This window comes from Melospiza georgiana, chromosome Z, assembly GCF_028018845.1.
Source record: "Melospiza georgiana isolate bMelGeo1 chromosome Z, bMelGeo1.pri, whole genome shotgun sequence".
NCBI lineage: Eukaryota > Metazoa > Chordata > Aves > Passeriformes > Passerellidae > Melospiza > Melospiza georgiana.
The window spans coordinates 14547805-14568218 of record NC_080465.1 but is presented as its reverse complement, the minus strand read 5'-3'; the positions used below and the strand labels follow the sequence as shown (position 1 = coordinate 14568218).

General features: G+C 40.5%; 1 protein-coding gene across 1 annotated transcript in view; it reads left to right on the top strand.

Moving 5' to 3' along the window:
• Window positions 1-3712: 3712 nt before the first annotated feature.
• SVEP1 (sushi, von Willebrand factor type A, EGF and pentraxin domain containing 1) overlaps window positions 3713-20414 on the top strand; it is a 118283-nt gene continuing 101581 nt past the window's right edge. The window contains exons 1-3 of the mRNA XM_058044230.1: window positions 3713-4231; window positions 17147-17402; window positions 18546-18722. Coding sequence (XP_057900213.1) covers window positions 3713-4231; window positions 17147-17402; window positions 18546-18722 — 952 coding nt within the window. The remainder of the gene's footprint in view (window positions 4232-17146; window positions 17403-18545; window positions 18723-20414) is intronic.

Below are 20414 nucleotides of genomic sequence, written 5' to 3'. Positions count from 1 at the left end.
TGTTTGCAGAAGGGTTTTTAACTGGGGGTAAAGATTTCCCTTTTGTTTAGTAATCAGACTGGTGTTAAATGACCATATGATCTTGTGGGGAGACAGTAAAGAATTACTGGAATTCACCAAGTCTGTGGATTTTAATAAGACAATTAAAGAGATACGGTAATGTGATTGTAAAAGCAGCTGAAGTGGTGCTCTTAAGCTTTCCTTTTCAGGGCTGGTCAGCCCTCTTCTGTCACATGACAAAGACAGTTTATTCACAAGATCTAATTTTTTTTTATTACCTGCTGTTTTTATTGGAATAGAGTCACAGTCCAGCACCACCTTAAGTATCTTGTCATCAGAAGCTGCATTAAATCTGCATTTTGTGTTCAAGTAATGAAGCCCAGGGCAGATATTTTGACCTTCAGGGACACTTAAAGTGGGAAAAAATTCCTTCTGCTCTCCACCTCCCCATCTGCTACAGATCAGTATGAACCAAAGAGCAAATAATATGCATGAATACAACAGGGAAAAGACCATCAAAAGAAGAGGGCTTAAGCACACCAACATGGAAAGGATTTGTAAAAAGCTGGCAGGCAGGCTTGGAGAAGGCAGTTTCATTACAACAGAGATTTCCCCTGAAAATGCTGCTTTCAGAAAAGCTTAGTGAACATACAGTGAACAGAATGCTTGCTGCTTACACATACATACATGACCTTCACCATCTGCAAGACAACTTTTTCTTTTGCAAGTACAGCTTCGTGGATAAAATACTTTCTTGAGGATTTTGCATGCTGAGTCCAAGCTTTTAAGTTTCAGTTTATTCCAGATATTATTCTAGGGTTTTGTTAAATCACACTAGGAGCAGACTTGAATTCTTTGGCTGCCCTCACTCTTTCCCTCCTACCATTGGATTTCCTTTACTACAGATGCTGATGCTAATTTCTCAGTGTCTTGTAATGCTTCAGTGTCTCCTCTCTACACAAATAGATTGAATGCCATTCAATGTAAAGAGATGTACCCGTGTTATATACAAGGGAAAATATACTAGGAGAATTATTCACTAAATACAAGTTACTGATTATTTTCAAAGCCTTTTGCACACTAATTATCCATGGACTGAAATTTCCTCTTGCCATTTACATTTTCCTGGATTTTGTTTCACATCAGCACTGTGCTAGCGTCTCAGTCTTGCATCCATAGTTGAAGTTTAGCTGTTCACCTCTTTATCCCTCTACTATTACAAACTCCCTGTGTGATAGATATATTTACATCTTGCATTGATGAGTTCACTCTGCAGCCCTGTACACGTTTATTTTTGTTAAATCAGTAAGAATTTTTGTGCAGCATGACTGGAGGGTCTGTGTGACTTAAGAAAATACATGCTTTTTAAATGTACATGTATCAAGGATTAATTTAGAATCTCCCTGGGTTTTTTTTTGCATTCGTAATTCTGATGAGATCACCAAGACTGAAATTAACTACTATTAATTTCTAACTACTGTGTTTTCACCATTAGTCATACCTGATTGCACACTGGCAACGGGCCATTGACATGAATTGTTCTTCTTTTGCTAAAAGTGATTTCAGTATGTCTTCTTTTCCTCTGCTTCTGAGTCCTAAAATGTGTGGCATCTCTAAAGATGAATCTGGGAATATGTAAATATGGGTGAAACAGAGGAAGTGACAGTTAGCTTTCCAACAAGCAAACCCAGACTAAAGTACTTTTTATGATCTGAAAACTCAGGGGTAATAGCAGAACATTGTAACTGCAATGATCCTCTTCAGTTAGGAGCACCTTGAGAAACCACTCGTCTTGCCTATACTTTTCCATTCTTTCATTCTGGTTTGTGCAAAGACCAACATAGTCTTACAGCCTAGTGAAATATAGATGAGAAGACTAAGTGTACTAGTGGTGTGGTGTGACCACAGTGGATGCAATTGGAGCATCATTTCCTTAATCTTCCAAAGACCAATGGAGCAAATCAGTTTGCTGAGGACTTCAGTGGTTGTAGCAATTTTCAGCTACCCTTTCAAGACAAAAAGGTTTCATAGTAGCCCAAGTATGATGTTGTCTCTTTCATTTCACTATAACATGAACAGAAACTGATCAGTCCATCACATAGCATACCCTTTGGTACCAGAACTGTTTTTCACATATGCCTCTGTAACTGTCTGATTTCTATTTTCTCTTCAAGCACTGAGTTGCAGAAGTATACTCAAGAAACAGATTTTTGTGAAGCACTTGGATTACTCCATAAATCTAAAACATGTAAAATGTGTACATCAGATGCATCATTTCCCTAATTAAATAATATTTTCTGTTACTTAGTCTCTTGTCATTTGCAGTGAAATTTGAGTATTGCTGGGAAGTCAAAAGGACAGTATCAGAACAATTTTCCATCAGCTAAAAGCCTCAATGTGTAAGGAATGTATAACTCAACCAAATGTAAATGTAAATGTGGGGCTGAACTTGCAAATGAATCAATGTACCTGTGTATTCCATCACGTTGTGATGTCAACAGAAGCAAACTCGAGAGGAGGAGTAGAAAATATGTAGAAGAAGGAAAATACCAACAAAAGGCCAAAAGTTGCAATCAACAGGTTTACATGGCTAATCTGTCCCAGGGGAATTTTTCTGAGACTAAGTTACTCCCAAAAATGCAGTTGATAAAGAAACAGTAGAAAACTGTTCCATTTGAAATCAATGGCTAAAACAAACCCAAGTTCTCATCTCATAATATTCTTGAGATTTAAATCTGTACTGAGACTGATTGAAGGGTAGTGGGCTCTGAATTTGGCAGGAGGTCTCATTGCGAGTGTATCTCTCTCCTAAAGTGACTAACAGACAGTAAGACAGCACAGGATCTCTTCAGAGAAATGGCCAGTAATGTCACAGTTGGCAACCAGGAATTTTCATAACACGCACAGTTTATTGTCACTGTTGCTACGTCAGTGTATATGTTTGCAAACACATGTTGATGTACATATGCAAGTGCTGTCCCTGTCCTTCATGCACACACCCTTGTGGACACTCACCTCACGTATCTGGACACCTCGCTGTCACTGTGTGACACGCACATAAATAAAGTATTGCTACATCTTGAAAGTTGAAAAGCTGAGTCCTCAGGCGGCTGAAGTGCGCCCCTGAACAAGAGAGGGAGACTGTGACAGAGCCAGGAGCGAGACCTGAGCATATGGACCCTTCAAACCTCCCAGCCGCAGGCGCATCCTCCCCGCAAAACAAAGGGCTGAATTAACCACGACTAATTCAGCACGTGTCAGTGCAAGCCTTCACTCCATCCCCGCGAGCATCAGCTCCAACCCGCGCGGCGAGGGAGCGGAAAAGGCGCTCTTCGCTTTTCGGGGGGTCCTGCCTTTCCGCCCCCCTTCGCTTCCCAGTGACCGCCACCCGCCCCGCGGTCGGGCTGGCCCCCGCCAGCCGTGCGGGACCCATCGGGGCGGGACGGGGCGGCGGGAGGCGGGGAGGGACGGGGGGGGAACGCTACCGAAGGGCGAGGAGGGGAAAACGGAGAGAGGGGCGTGCGAGGGGCAGCGCCTCAGCCGCGGGGGATTAAAGGGCGCGGATACCTGCGAGGGCCGGCGGGGAGGCCGGCAGGGAGGCACAGAGGCAGGCCGGACGCCTCTCCGAGTGCAGAAGAGGTGGGGCGTCAGGGGGCGACCAGCAGCTCTTCTCCCGCGCCCGCCGGCGTCTCCCGGCGCCCGCCGCCACGCCATGTGGCCCCTGGTGGCTCTCTGCTGCTGGGGGGGACTGTCGCTGTCCCTGTCGCCGGCGGCGCCGCAGGGCCGGCCGGGCGGCCCGCCGGGCGCCCTCTTCCGCGCCCCAACTTTCGCGTCGCCGTCCCTGGAGGCGCCGCCGCTGCCCGACACGACCGAGAGCAAAGTGGAGAAGCTGGGGCGCGCCTTCAAGCGCCAGGTGCGGCGCCTGCGGGCGCGCAGTGGACGGCTGGAGCTGGTGTTCCTGGTGGACGAGTCGTCGAGCGTGGGTCCGGCCAACTTCCTCAGCGAGCTGCGCTTCGTCAAGAAGCTGCTCTCCGACTTCCCCGTGGTGCCCGCGGCCACGCGCGTCGCCATCGTCACCTTCTCCTCGCGTAGCAACGTGGTGCCACGCGTGGACTACATCTCGCGGCGGCGGCCGCAGCAGCACAAGTGCGCCCTGCTGGGTCGGGAGATCCCCGCCATCGCCTACCGCGGCGGCGGCACCTACACCAAGGGCGCCTTCCAGCAGGCGGCGGTGAGACGGGGCGGCTCCGCGGAGCGCGGGGCGCCGGGAGCGGCGGGCGGTGCGGGGTGCGCTGTGGCAGGGCGGCGTGTCGGCATCGAGGGAAGGCACGGCGATGCCAGTCGCGATAGTGCGTGGGGTGTTGGGGCGTGCGGTGTGCTGTGCTGTGCAGTGTGGGGTGTGGGAATGTGGCTCTCTGCGTTGCTCGAGGGTGTTCCGCGACGAGCGGTGTAGGGCTGTATGATGGGGTGTGGGATGCAGAATAGTCTGGTCGGAGCAATTAGTCACTATCTTCCCGTGCTATCTGCACCTGCAACTCCCATGTTTTCTGCTGCCCTTGCAAGCAAACGTGTGAAATTCGCTCTTTGAAGGGACATGGAGCCCGTGTCTCAATTTCAGAAGCGATACATGAGTCAAGTCTGGCATCTGAAATGCCTGCCTGGTTTCATGGCAGTGGGTCTTGAGTGCCTGCTAGCTGTCAGACCTGCCTGCCAGGTGTCTGTTTTAATTGCTGATGACTTACAAAGGTCACCTTAAGCTGCGTGCAGTATACCAGTAAGTAGGGGCATGTCCACAGGAGCATTTCCAGACACCATAACACAATCACTTTTCATGCTGTCATACGGACCCACAGCAGAAATTTGGTCTAGACAGCCCCTGGACATGTGTTGGCACTTGGTCATACTGGGGAGACTTCTCGGTTGATGGTCAAGGGACAGCCAGTCTACCCAGGAAGCTTTTTTCACAAGGCTAGGCCCAGCTCTTCCTTGTCATTTGGCCTCTGTGTTCATAAACAACCACCAAACCAAGTCTCATTTGCAATTTTTAATATTTTTTTTAAAATCTTATTTCTGGTAGTGTCCTGTAGATGAGCATTGGGTGCACTTGTCTTGAAACACTTACACATTCTCATTTGGAGCTGAGGAGCGAGATTGCAAGAGGTGCGTCACTGCTGGGCATATGAAATTGGCAGAGATTATTCTCTTCTTCACTTTTGGCAGGAGAAAGCAAGTTCACTTAAAATGTGCTCAGAGCTGCACATGCCAAACCTGCTTTAGGAAAACACATCCCTGTATTAGATCTTCCACTGTGAAGCCATGTTTCAATATATATCCATCCCAGGGGTGTTGTGTGAAAAAGATAATGATACAAGTTAAAAATAACCGTTAAAAACAAAATATAAGCTTAAGAAATACCATCTGTCGTCTTGATACAAAATCTTGACTAATGATGTCTTTAAAGTGGAATAAACAAAAAATCCCTTCAGAAACCTACAATTTAGTTTCTTGAACTAAACTTTATGGCTGCAACAGCATGACTGTCATTTTACACTGTGTTCTTATAAGAATGTGGGAAGAAAAATATTCACATGGTGACAGGGAAAATTAAGATAGAATGACAAGGTTAAATTCCGGTCTGTTTACTAGCTCTTGGTTAAAGATACTGTACTGTGGTTTTCTTTGGTATGATTTCTTCATGTCAGACAAATTAACATCTTCAGAGAATACTCTCCTTTCTAGACACTCTTCAGAAAATTACTGTTCTAAGTTTAAAATACTACTGTTGGAATAAATCTAGAAAGTTTTTAAAGTATAATGAAACTGTTATTCCCTCTGGACTCTTAGACTGCTGCCGTATGTTTTTAACTGCCCTTTGGTACAACCATAATTATTTCTTCTTTCATTTTTCTAAAATGTGTCCTTTTTTTGAATTCTTCCTTTTCTTTTACACTTTAACTTGGGATTCCTTATTCTTCTGACCAGAATCCTCTGCTGCTCTTCCAAACTCAAAAGTATCTGCAAAGCATTACAAAGTCTCTGTGATTGTATCACTTATGTGTTATAGTAATAGAAAATGAAGGAAAGTGAATTGTTAGAATAAACCCAGCACTTAAATCATTGTGCAGCCCTCTTCTTTGGTAGGTCTCAAAGTCATTAATTCACATCTGTGACAGTTCCACTGAAACCACCGAGGCAGAGAGATAAGTGAATTCTGCAAGGTCATCAGGCCAGTTAGTGTCTGACCTGGGAACATGAGTGAACAGGAGCAAGATTTACATAGCAGTAGCTGTCTCAAAACCTGTGGCAGCAAAACATCATCCTAAAAGCAGTTGCACAACCACACAGCGTCCATCTTCTTTGAAAAACATAAGAGAGTTCTCCTTGACACTGCAGCTTTGCATCCTCTCCAAAGGTACTTTGCAGACAAGTTTATTGCAGAGTTTCTGTGTTTTGTCAAAGCTGTCCTTACTAACTTTTGCCATGTAGACCACACTTTGGCATTCCTACCCTGCCTGTTAAAGATAAATTCTATGTGATTCACAGAAATATGCCGAATATACCACAAGAGACAGTGGCAAGAGACAGAATCCTGATGGGAATGGCTGAACTTCTATTGATGTTTGGGTTTGCCACCCTGTTTGTGATTTTGTGCCATGCTTGAGCTAGCAAGTGCTCATTTTTGGAGTCTTTCTTTTAAGGCACATGCAAACAGTCTTAAAAAGGGGAAGAAGCTGAGCTCATTAATTCAAAACTCTTTGGCTTCAGTTTTTCACAGCATAAGTTGGTGGGACAGCACAAACCACATGCAGCTTATGTTAAGCAGATTGCTTATTGCATTATGGAAAGCTACAGAGCTGTTGTGACAGCAAGAAAGAACCAAAGCAGAATTGAAAATACAAACAGGTTAAAGCAAGTGTTCTTCCTGATGCTCAAGGAATGCAACTAAAGCCAAAAGACCTCAGTGGTGAAAAGTGTTGAGAGACCTATAGGCAACTCTATTGGAGCTTCTGAGAGATAGCCACTGCTAACACCACCCATTATGTTTTGTGAGAAGGATGTGCATTTGTTACCAGACGGGCTTTGAAACAGAACTGAGGGGTCATCATGCAATCATGGAAGCTTAATGGGTTCTTGTTTTGGCAGCTGAGAGTCACAGTTACATATATGCCACCATTGGTGCGCTATCTTTTTTGATGGACAGTTTAAACATCCTGAAGCTGCATTAGTTTTGGTGGTCTAAAAAAACAAAAGACAAAAATAAAATTATTTAAACTACTCCACATGGCAATGTGTTGATAAAATTGTATCTTCTAAAAATATACAATTTTTAAAAGATAGTCTAATTTCTGTCTTTCAGTGGAAGTAAAATGGGAACAATTTCTCTTCATAATTGAAGTGGAAGTTATAAGTGTGCACTACTGTCAAGCAGAAGTCAGAGGTAGTACTCAGACAGGCTCAGCCAATTCAATTGTAAAAAATCCGGCAAAGGAGTAGCTGAGGGAGCCTTTGGGAGTTCTGTGTTATAAAAATAATTGTTGCATTAAAAAGGTAAATTTTTTTGTTTTTGTAATTCATCTTCACTCCATTGAAGTCAATATAGGTATAGGTGTATGCAAGTGGAAGGTTTGTCACCTAGAGCAAGGTTACACATTTCTGAGAATCTGGTCTTTGAAATCTGGTGTTTGTATTTAATGTGATTTTGGGGGAGTGTGATGAATGTCCAACCAGCATGTCAAATACCACGCTCTGTGTTACAGTTAATAAATATTAAAAAAATGTCCCCCAAAAGAATGTAAGCACATATCAGTTTAGGATAAACAATTCTAATGCTTATTTTATGCTTGTTTAAATAAGTAACAGTGGCTTCTGTAACTTGTTTCTAAGTATGTTTCTAAATAAGTAACTTGTTTCTTCTGTACGACAAAAGTACAAGATGCAACATTGTTACCCACTAGGAAAATTAGCTTTTGTTTTCAATGCATTTTCAGATTCAGAATCTCATTTTCAAATTAAAATGAAAAATTTATTGGAGCTAAAGAACTGAAAATCTTTTCTTACCATGTACTTGGTTAAGTTTTTTTAATTTCCAAAAAAGTAATGCCCTCTCACTAAAAAGATGAACATTCAGAACCATGTGTATTGTCTGGTTATCAAACATGTGTTCATGGATTTCTGTTCCTATGTTCTCTGCAAAATCTGCAGCTAATAATGAGAGAGTAGCAGATTCTAGGTTATCTTTGGCATCATGTTCTAAATAACCGATGATGGCTTAGGTCAACTAGAGCTAACTGACTGGTTGACAGTGTTTTTGACATGGCTTTGGAAGCCTGTGTTAAAGATATGGTAGTAAAAAAACACCAAAAAGTCAACTTGGTTTACCTCTGTGGCCACCTTTGCAATTGCAGAGCTGTTAGTTAGGGATTACCGAATTGCAAGTAGTGTTCCTGTCAACCATCACTGGTGTCAGCTCTAAGTGTGCAGTTGTAATCAGTGTGGTGTTGTGAAGAGTACTGGTCCTGCTTACTCCAACTTTGCATGGGGTTTGTTCACAAGATTAATAAGGCAGGGTCAGAGGCAAGATACACATCTGCACATTGTTCCTGGCCCTTAGACCAAGCCTGAAATATACCTATCTTTAGAGGGTTTTAAGTAGTTAATTTTTCTCTGACCTTTTGGTCAGGACAGACAAAAAGTGCTCTGTTTAGCATAATATCTGTGTCTGCCTAATCAGGGTTAATACTTTCTTTAGTTGAAAACCTGTTCTTTGGAATTCTTGTGCTTGTGCTTACAAAATTGTGCCTTGCCTTTTAGTCTAATGAGAAGCGTGTAATTTGGAAGCCTGGTGTAGATATTGCTGCACAAACTAAAACAAATCTTGTGGATGTAATACGGAACCAACAATACAATGAATGATACATTTCACCATTATGGTGTCTGGATGATATCATCCCAAATGTTTCAGGAATAGAGATTCCTTTTCATGAGAAAACCATTTCTTGTTGTCATCTCAGAGCCTCTTTTGGAAGGGTTTGACAATAAGCCCCTTCTGATCCCCAGTCCTTAAAAGTTATGACCCTCACAGAGAAATCAGTCTTATCATGTGCTTTACTTCAGAGTTACAAAGACAAACTGCTGAGTGATTTGTTCTGAGAGAAGGAATAAATTCACAACATTAAAATTTTGAAGAAGTCAGGACAAAATAAGTTGGTTCATTTTTAATTCATTTTCTAAGCTTATGAGAGGTCTTTACAGCAAAATACATAATATTTAGCAGTAGTTCCTGACAAAAGCCTCAGCATTAAACTTCTGAATGTTTATTTTACATGTTCTGTGATACATATTTTATCCTTTGTCCCCCAGTTCCATATGCTACTGGAATCTGTGAGTCAGATTTTGCAGGTGAGGCTGCATGTTTGTGATGCTAAGAATTTTCTGACTTTACTAGGTGCAGAAATTAAAAGCACTATTGCTTTTAGCAACAGGTTCTTTGTAGGACTAGGAAACTGCTTAAATTTTGGAACTGCTTACTTCTCTATGACGTTAACACAATCCAAAACAAAAGCTCTTTTAAAATTATAATAATCCCTCTGTTTCAAGGTCTCACTGGCAACCTCAACCAGGAAGATGAAGAGCATCCTTGAATGTAAGCAGGAGTCTGTGAAGAGCTGTAATGTTCAGAGTTGTGGTGCTCTGCTAAGCGTGGGCAGTATGAACAGTTAAGCAGAAAGCTGGGTTTCTCTCCCAAGCACTCCCCCACACCCAGCTGGTCTGGGACATCTCTTATCAGTGATAACTTTGTGTTAGTGTTGCTCAATTCTAGCAGTCCTGGAGAAAAGGGGGGTGGGGGGGGGGGGGGGGAAGTATTCAGATGATAATTGAGCAGTGACAGCTGGCTGTAAATGGGCCAGGTCATGAATTGTGTTTGTCCTTTTGGAACTAATTATTCGGTTCTGCTTTTCTTCTTTCCCCCTGCTTATTTAAAGTAATAAATGCTTAAAGCAAACACAAAAGAAACAAATATTTGGCAGATGTACTAGTCAATAGTGATGTGACTGCTTGGTCTGAAAATACACGAAAATCGGTTATGTATTTAGTAAAATATTTTTGAGTCCCTATTTTTATTATTAGCAGAAGACCAGAGCAGTACTAAAGAAATCAAATAACATCTTTGCAATTTTAATGATGGAGACTGCTCACAGACAAGAAAACTAGGATTTTTTCATTTCTTAAATCAAACTGAGATCTATTACCAACTGTTGTGTTGAGTATAGCACGCAACATGGCTGCATATAAAGGCCTCCAGCAACTTTGCAAAGTCTTGATGAAGTTGTTAAAAGTTATATAGCACAAGAGCTCAGAAAATATCTATGTTCATAACATGCCCTGTTTTTCAATGTCCTGTTTAGAAGACATCAGAATTATTGAAGATGAAGGATATGCAGGTTAGTTGTTTCCCAGAAACAAGGTGCATTCTGTTCTTTGTAGTTCAGAGCTCAAAACTGCAAGCCACAGAATTTCAAATCACAATATCTAGCAGTCCTAACACAACTGTGCGAGTCAAAATTCTGTGTTATAGCTCCTATCATGGTAGAGCCAGTGATGGTTTTCAGTTGTTTAGTTGGTTAAAAAGTGAAAAACCGTCACTGAAACCATTTAGTGACGGTTTTGGGTTGCTTTCATTCTGGCTGCTCAAGACTGTGTTCTGAGTTGGTGTTTGAATATACCCAGGGATGGAGAGCCCACAAACCTTCTGGGAAACCTGTTTCAGTGGTTGATTACTCTTACAGCAGAAATGTTGCTTCCTCTCTTTAAGTGGAAAGTTGGTAATTAAATATGTGCTTCTTGCCTCTTGCTACCAATTAGAAGATTCTGTATACATCTTTTTTACTCCCCCCCTCATTAAGTATTTATATAATATGCATGGATAAGAGGACCTTAAACCTTCTTTTCCCCCATCTGAACATTACTAGATCTGTCAGTCTTTACTGAGATGTCCTGTCAGTACATTTCCTGGCCATGAACTTGCCTGGCTCTTTCACCTGTGTGCTTTCATCCATATAGTGGGGTTGTCTGACATAGTTGTGAGATTTACTCAGATCATGCCTTCCAGTTACTGAAAGAATTATTTAAGTATTTTAAATATCCAGATTTCTATAGGTACATCTTTTCTTTGAATCAAGATTGCATTTCTTGCTAGTGAAATATCCGAGGGAAGCTTTAAAATTAGTTAATTTCTTCTAGGTAGGTGACGGCTTATTCTCTAGGGCCTGTGTAGCAGTGCAGAGAAGAGTGGAAAAGGTTGGAAGCCAAAACCTCTAACTGGGGACTATCTTTTAGTTAATTTTTGAAACCTAAAGAGGGGATAAGATTCATTCAATTTGAGCAGTGAAAAGAGCAACGTATAGTGACCAAAAGAAAATGTGATGGAATAACTGTATTTGCTGTTTTAGAGAGGGAGCTCAGGAGGTGTAGACAGTTCTTTTATGCACCCAAAATCAATAAAATAAAACTCCTTAGCACCAATGCAACACTAAGAAGCAGACATTCTTTGTTCAGTTGGATGCATGAGGGGATACCTCCTCCGAAATATCTTGCTTGCTGAGTGCAGGAAAAGCTCCTGTTTATATACTATATTTTACATACATATTCATAGATTTTCCCAGGGAAAAAACTATACATATGATAATAATTTTCCCAAAGTCATTACCTTATATTCCCTTCCCTCTGTGCATGCTTTCTGTCCCGGGAGACTGGTGATCCCTGGTGATGGGAAACCTCAAAGTTGTACCTGACTGCCTGGTGAACTCATAAAAGCTTGCAAAATTGGTCTGGGTTGCTTTCCAGATCTTCTTCCTACAGAATCAGCCTTGTGTGCCTCCATAGGCCAGTGGTTTTTGAAGAACAACCACCTACCAGGTGCAAACAATTCTTCACCTGGCAACGGTTTCCTGATGCAGGGGAACTGTGTTTGTCACACTCTAGCTCTGCATTATTCTTGGGAGATGACCAGATTCCTCAAGAGTGCTCTGGATTCAGTGATAAGATGTCTCAGCTTCACCAAAAGCTATGCTTGATCACAGTACTGGTTATTTTTTTCTTTATAGAATATTTATTTATGTAAAATCTCCTGTCAGATTTGAACATTTTTACCTGAGGGGTGAAAGCAAAGAAATCTTGGAACAGAGTTGAGCTTGGCAAAGATATTTAGCATTGCCATTTCCCTTTGTGAATGGGAATGCTGATCTGCTTCTAAGGCCACCTATGACAAATTAGTATGTACTGTTTTAGTATTGTTATGAATACATGGAACAAATCTGTGCAGTGTTTTTTGTAATAAACTAACATTCATTCATTTTAATATAGGCTTAATAACAAATATGTTTCATTATGGATAGTTAAATTAATTCTATAATATTATAAAATGGAAATTATTTCTTTTGTATGAATAATTTCGTTCTATTCAGAGCTCACCCCCTGGTGTGTATGTTTTAAGTCATTCCTAAAGGGAAAGGAAATCCGGTGTAGGTGGTCTTTTGGGCTAGAACAGCTGAATGGCTCTTAGTGGAAAGCTTTCTGGTTTGCTTCTGAGATGCAGTGGTGGTTCTTCCTGATCTATAAGAAATAATATTTGCTTTGTAGTGTTTTTTCCTGCAAAGTGAATGTTGAATAATGTTATTTTGAGGGTTAGGCTCCAACTTAAGCATTTTCAGGCAAGCTACTCCTGGGGCTGTATGATGTTACAGCCTGGCTTGGTCTGTAAAGTGAGAGAGGGTAACCCATTTCAACTTGTTTCCTTCTAGATAGATATATTAATATTCAATTCTGTATGACCAGAATCTTCTTTAAAATCAAAAGAGAGAGTAAAGACAGGAATCAGACCCAAGATCATATGTTTATGGATTACATGCAGAAGATGTAGTTGAGAGAGTAACAAAGAACCTTTGACAACATCATTGCTGTGGCTGTCAAGTGACTGAAGAAGTCCTTGCCCTTCAATACTGCTCATCTCCTAATTTTGTGGTACAAACCCATGTTTGTGTTAAAAATGCAGAAGTTAGGATTTAGCTGGTTTTGTGACTGTACTGATAGGATTTACTTTTCCATTACAGTAGTGAATTTCTAGAGAAGGATTTTGTATGATAACTCTTTTGTTGCACAAGACTTCATATTTTAATTCTAAGGACTTTTATTGGCACAAAAAATTGGTTAGACTGCCAGATATTTGTACACACCAAACACCAAACAGTGACTGAACACAATACAGATGGTAATAACTTTTTGCTAATGTGAAAAGAATGTTTTATTTAAAATCTGTAAGGATTACTGAAACTGACTGATCTACTACTCCTCTGAAGGAAGTGTAGACAACAAACTAGTTACTGAAATGGTAAAAGACTAGGTATTTTTAGTGGCCCCATGAATTTCTATTGAATCATCAATAGCAATAGTTGTTTTGTTTTGTTAATACTTGTCCCCTATTAATTTATAGTATTGACCAAATGGTCTAAACTCTCAATTTAACAGGCTGTTCAGCCCTGTAATTTGAGTTATGGCTGGTGCTCAGTTTTTTGTTGGTAAAATCAGAAGCAGATGTGGATATTCATGTGAAAGAAACAGGTTCTCAGGATCCTTTAAACTTACTAGTACCATTTAGAGGGTTTTAAACTGTATTTATGAAGAACCTGATGATTTATGAAGGGACTGGAAAGCCTTATCATGAAAAAAAGTAATCTTTATGTAGATGCAGTCCATTAAGTTGGCAGGTGCTTATGAACAATCTCTGCATGTACTTACAAGTTTAGGGGTTAAACAAGTTTAGGGGTTGAACAAACATTTTAAAATACATGAACGTTTTCTTCGGGGAAAACCAGCTTTTTGGAGAGGGAAGGAGAAGGAATTACTCAGAATAGAGGGATGTAAGTCAGGGTTAGAGAAAACAAAAATTATGTGAAATGCTGCACAAATATTGCAGAGAAGAGGAATGGAGACTGATACTTGGATTGTCAGCAGCACTGACAGGCTGGTGGCCTGTCCTCTTGTTCTCATAAAAAGAAAAAAAATACTAAGTGGACCAGCAGACATAGACAAATTGTTTTATAATAGACTTTTGTCTTCTTTCCCACCTCTTCCTTGCCCCCCCTCCATGCTGAATGTTTCTTTCCCTCCCTTTTTTTTCCTCTGTTTTTATGCAGCAGGGATTCTGTGTCTAGAGTTACAGCTGCAAGACATGAGGGCCAAGCTGGTCAGTCACTTTGTTTTGTTTTGATTTCTAGGGGCAATATGTAGCAATCTTGTCTGTTTGTCTGTCTGTTTCTCTACTCAGATTCCCTGGTGCCTGAATATTCAAGTCTTCTGGGCAGCAGGAAGATGTCTTCATGCTCTCTTACCTGTTGGCTCAGTCCGTGTCTGTGTGACAGAAGTGCTGTCTTGCAGAGGGGGTTGCAGAGGGCAGAAAATATGTCGGCTCTTGCCTTATCTGAGGGTTGTGTAGCCAAGGCATATTTTCCTCTCAAAAATAGTCATTTACTCCTCAAAGATGGTCTTTCACTGATGCTTTCCACTTATTCGAACCCACATCTTTTAAAAGGTCTTGCTAAGCAATTTTTCACAGGACCAGGCAATTTCTTGGCAAACTGTTTTGGAGTAACATTCAAATTTCTTGATTACTTGGAAGTTCATGGAGGTTTTTGTTTCAGGAGTTTCCAAGGGCATTTGTAGCAGTCTAATTTTGTAAAATAAAATCCCTGCTTATTTGCTAGTCAGAATTAAATAGTCCTGAGATATCTGTAGTCCTGTCTAGACTACTGGGGCTCAAGCTCATTTGTTCCCTGGCCATGCAGACAGACAAGTCTCTGTGTTTAGGGAAAATGTGGAAGTATAACTGCTGCTGATTATGAGCATTAACTGCTGAAGAACCAGGGCGATGTTGGAATGCTATGCACTACCTTCATCTGCAAAGTGTGGGAAGCTCCCTATTTATGCACTGAGGGAAACAATGCTGAAGGATACTACAGAAATTGCCATACTTCCAAAATTAAGCTTTGTTCCCCCTTCTGTACATGTTATGGCATAATCACAAGCTGAAATAATAATCTGCTAGAGCAATCTGCCTGTAGGTGGGATCTTCAGAGGCCTGCACTGGCAATTTCCATAAGGTCTCTTAACCCTGTGTAAGTTGTGGTTTTTTCCTCAGTTACACACATTCCACAATTTGAATGTATTTGGGGCATATTTTTCCACCTTTATTACGTAATTTGCAGATAAAATGTTCTTTTTTCCAAGCTCAGAGATGCTACAGTTGCCAAAACCAATTGAGTAGGGATGGAACATATGTTTTCCTTGTCTTGTTTATCAAAAAAGGGCCAATTTTACTAAAATAGCTTTAGACAAACATCCCGAGTAGAGAATATCAGCCTGGATATTTGAGAAGTTGGATAGAAGTTTAAGTTGTTTATATTCTGTTTTAAAATAGCACAGTTTATGGTAAATATGTTAATTATAAATAACATTACTGTCTCTGTCTGCAGTCACTTGTATTAGAGCATCAGTTTCAGAATGCATTTTGAAATTAGGCAGTAGTACATTTTTCTTACTGTTTGTCTTCATGTTACCCTTTGTCTTGTCTTTTTCTTCCTGATTCTTTTCATTCTAGTTTCCCACTTCATTCTGTTTTCCTACTTCATTCTGGTTTTCCACTTATAACTTAAGCAATATGAGGAACAATAAGTTTGATTTGTGAAGGGTATTTTTGACTGCAAGAGAATCTGGTTTCACTCCCTTTGGGTTTTGCAAACAAGTAGTAATAAAATCAAGCCCAACAGCAAAATATTGCTTGGCAGTCTCTCAGACCACAGTGCCAATGGTATGTGCTTTGATTTATGGTGTGTGTGCTTATTTTTGCATAGTATCTACCTGAAATCAGAGAACTGACAAATCAAAATCCAGTTGTCCTAAAATGTGGCCTGGTTTACTGAGAAGGGGTATAAAAACTCTATAGGTTATTTACGCTGGCCTAGATAGTAACCTTTTGGATCAGCTGAAAGCCAGATGATTTTACTTCATAAGACTTACATAAGGATTTTGTAATAAAGCAGTTCAGCTCGGTTGATCTCTGGTTTTGGAATTTGTGCTTGTTAAGAGTGTCTTAATCACATTTACCTCCTTGTCATACAATGACATGTCTTTTAGAATATCATTCAAAGGTCTATTAAATGTGGTCTTTTGCATTAATTGTAGCATGGTACAATCTGTCATTGAAAAAAACATGGGCATAATACCTGCTACCAACTTGGAAGTCTGCATCTAATTCTTTCTGCGTAAATTCCCCGAGGATGGAGAAAATACATCTTCACAATCCCCTGCTTTAGGGTTGTGGACAGCACCTGGCCATGATTAGGAATTCTAGCGCATTGTCAGACTGGAATTCTGAAATGGGCAGGAACCTGTGGGGCATGGTGTCGCTCAGGCAGTTGTGAACAGTATCATTCATGCTTTGTATGAAGTATTAGGAAGAGCAAGCAGCAGAGTAGAAGGAACTACAGGCGTTTTTTAGGCCATGATGGACCATCCAAAGTGATCTTGGCAAACTGTTGTAAGGGAGGAAATCATCATTCAACAGGGACAAATGGGCAATTTTATGCTGAATTTAAAATAACCAACAGTCCAAATATTTGTTAGGAGAAGCCTTACAATAAATCAGCAGTAGGGTTTATAATTTAGTGATCAAAAAATAATATTGCATTAAAATATGTTAGATTGTACTTTGGGTCTTGCACTAGATTTTCAATGTTTGTAGTACCTATTTAAACTTCAATCTGAACAAAGTCACTTAAGCTTTCCTCAGAATCATTGTGAATCTGATGCATGGGTGACTTAATCAATCAGCATGAAAAGTGTCTTATTTCTTATGATGTGATGATTTTTGTGGTTGTGTAAACTGTGACCACCTAAAGTGTGACTCAGATGATTTGCCTTCATCAACCACAGGCTCTACGAGCTGTTTGACCTTTGTTATAGTGGATGATCTTGCAAGGGCCTTATTAGCTGTATAATTCAAGTTATAGGAGTCATACAATAGAGGAAGTAATGTACCGGCCAGCCACTGTCAACCTTTGGCTGAGATGTGCAATTTCATTTTCTCTTCCAGCAAATACTACGGCATGCCCGCGGAAATGCTACAAAAGTGATATTTCTCATTACTGACGGCTATTCCAATGGAGGAGACCCGAGACCCATTGCAGCATCCTTGCGTGAACTTGGAGTGGAGATCTTCACCTTTGGGATATGGCAGGGGAATATCCGAGAACTGAATGATATGGCATCCCACCCAAAAGAAGATCACTGTTATCTTCTTCACAGTTTTACTGAGTTTGAAGCTCTGGCACGCAGAGCTCTTCATGAAGGTATTAATGTCCTAACCTCAGAAATCTACAGGGAGCAGAGAGGTCTGAATAGAAAGCTCTCCAGTACTGTCTTGCATTTACACTTCATGTAGTGTTGATTTTCTTTTTATTTTTCTCCTACTTTTTAGCAGAGGTGTTTGTCCCTCAGTTAAAGGATAAACTTTCTTTAACTTAACTCATCATCAACAGGATGTGAGAAAAATTCTCCTTACTGATGTGTATACATGCTTACATCCCTTCAGCTCTTCACTTTGTCTATGAAGAGCAGACTGTGCTCTTGGCCCAATGTATCTTGTGCTTGAACAAGTGAACCTCGTAGTCAGGTACAAGAGGCACCAAGTGTACGCTTCAGAACTAGACTTAATACCTTTAGGGTGTCTCACACAGCAACAGCCTGCTCAGAACCAATCTAGATCCCTCACTGTCAGAGTCAATACAATTTGTGTTCATGAACTTATACATGCAGCAAAACTGGAAAGAGAGTTCAGACTGCAATTCCTCTTTTAATCTGCTATTTCCTAAAATAAAAGTTCCTTCTGAAATAGAGGGTAGATTTAGACAAGCAAGAGAGAACACACAATTAAACGTTTGTTTGACAATGCTGCTTGATTAAGGCTTAGAACAGGCATCAGACTAGTCATTTGAATTTATTTGCTATAATTTTTAAAGACATACTACTTTAAAATAACAGTGTAAAATAAGGTTTTCTGGTGCTTTGTTGCCCGTCTGTTTGTTCCAGGTAAGGTTGGTCTATGTGAATGTGCTGAAGTTTTTTAGTTTATAATGTGACCAAATGGTTTTACATGCCATGACCAAATGTTCTCCTGATGCCAAATCGGAAGAACCATCCACCAAAGCTGGGAAAACCTGTCCCAACAGCTTCTGTTGGGAGTGAGACTGCATTCTGGCAGTGTTAGACTCAAACGAGGAGAAAACCTTATTGCACCACTGGATTTCTGTGAGCCCTTTTCCAGAATAAGGACACCAATCTTTTGCATGTAGAGCATAGCAGGGCTCTGCTCCATACTGCCTACTTAGAGCTGGAACCTAGGGCTTTTAACAAGTGTTTCCCTAATGGTATAATGTGAGACTGTGGCATTACTCTTGTTTGAATTCTTGGTTAATGAATTGATATTATTTCAGACCTGCCCTCTGGCAGCTATATCCAAGAAGATATATCTCATTGTTCATATCTCTGCGAGGCAAACGAGAACTGCTGTGACATCATGGCAAGCTGTAAGTGTGGCACTCACACGGGCCAGTTCGAGTGTATCTGTGAGAAGGGATACTATGGGAAAGGACTACAGCATGAGTGTACAGGTGAGTCTCATGTCTCAGCATTTTCAGGGTTTCTCTGCATGCTCTGAATGCATGGCTAATCTATCTGAGAGCTAAAAGATCTGTTGAGGATTATGGCTATAAACCTGGATCAGAATGCATCCAAGACTGATGGAAGACTCTCTGGCTGAAGACATAGAATAGCTGTAGCAGCAAAATTCACCTCACACCTTGTCTTCAGCAATAGGTCAAAGAGATGCACAGGAAAGAGGTAAGAATAGGGCAAATGTTCTGACAAAGTAAAACTCTCCTAAAACACAGCACACCTGAATTTTGTGACTACAAGTTTACAGAGTCTGAGGTAATACCTTTTACTCTCAAGTGCTCATAGTACATTCTTCCCTTATGAGTTATGCTGATCACTTTTTGAACTTGCATAAAGTCTCCTGTTTGGAGAGGGGCTATATATGTGGATCTTTGCAGGATAAATTTTGGGTGAAACTTACAATAATGGAAATGTGTTTTAATTCTCCCATGATGACTTCCAGTTACCATAGAGGAAGAAAACAGTTGAGTCACTAAAGAGAGACTTGTCATTGTGACATTTTGCTAATACTGGTTTTGTTACTAATTTTTGGACAAGTCCTTTTTACTCATATGCATTCAAAGTATGGTTAAAATAACAGTTTATACTTCTTTACAGAAGTTGATCCATAAAGTTGCATTACACTCCCTGCCAATTATCATATTGTAATTCTCCTTGTGCCTCTGGAACACCTTTCCTTTTTTCAGTGTGTAAGCAGGAATTCATTGAGTTTTGAAAGCAACCTATGAGTACAGGAATGCAGTTAGGAGCCTATATCAGCACTGGCACAATGGATCAGAATTGCATTTTATGCAAGTGGTTGCAGCTCCCTTTTGTGCTTGATTAACTCTAAACAAATACGCTATTCCATTTCTCTTATTTTCAATTCTAATATGAATTTATTTAAGACAAAACCACCTTTTCATCATATTTTTCCTTTTGTCATAAAGTAGTTTTCTTTCACCTTGAGTGCCATAGTAAGATATCGAATAAAGTACATACAGCATTTCTGCCTTTACCAGTAGTTTGTGTCATTAAATGTTGTTTTGAGCTATTTGTCAAGAGAGCAGGAGTATCATTTTAGAGTTGCCTTTTCTTCATGAAACAGTCTTTTGGTGGTACCACCAAAAATGGTAAAAGTCAGATTTCTTAAAATGGGTACTTTGCAGCTGCAGACAAAAGTTTCATTTTTGCTTCCTTGGTGCTTACTCTGAAGTAAACTTGTAGAAGGGTCTGGTATTAAATACACTGCAAGTAAGCTGATAATTGCAGCCATCTGCTGTGTATGTGATGGTGGTTGAAGTTGCACACATGTATTTTAGGGAGAATTTGACCTAAGAAACTCAAACCTTTTATGTATGCTCTGTTCAACTCTTGTATTTGAACAGACAGACGTGTTCTTTAAAGGAAAAAGAGACTATTTTGAAATCTTTTATTCTGAAAAGGATTCCAGCCTTTTTTTAACATTTCACATCCAAGCATAGCCGTGGGTTTGTAAAGCATAAGGGATCTTAAGAAGGCATCTTAACTTTTCCTCATTCTCTAATGTGCAGGAAGATTTGTGGCAAGTTTACAGTGACAGGACTTTGATTTATTTGGACTATCTTTAGGGGGGTTTTGGCAAAACTTGAAGATACTCCACTAGTCTG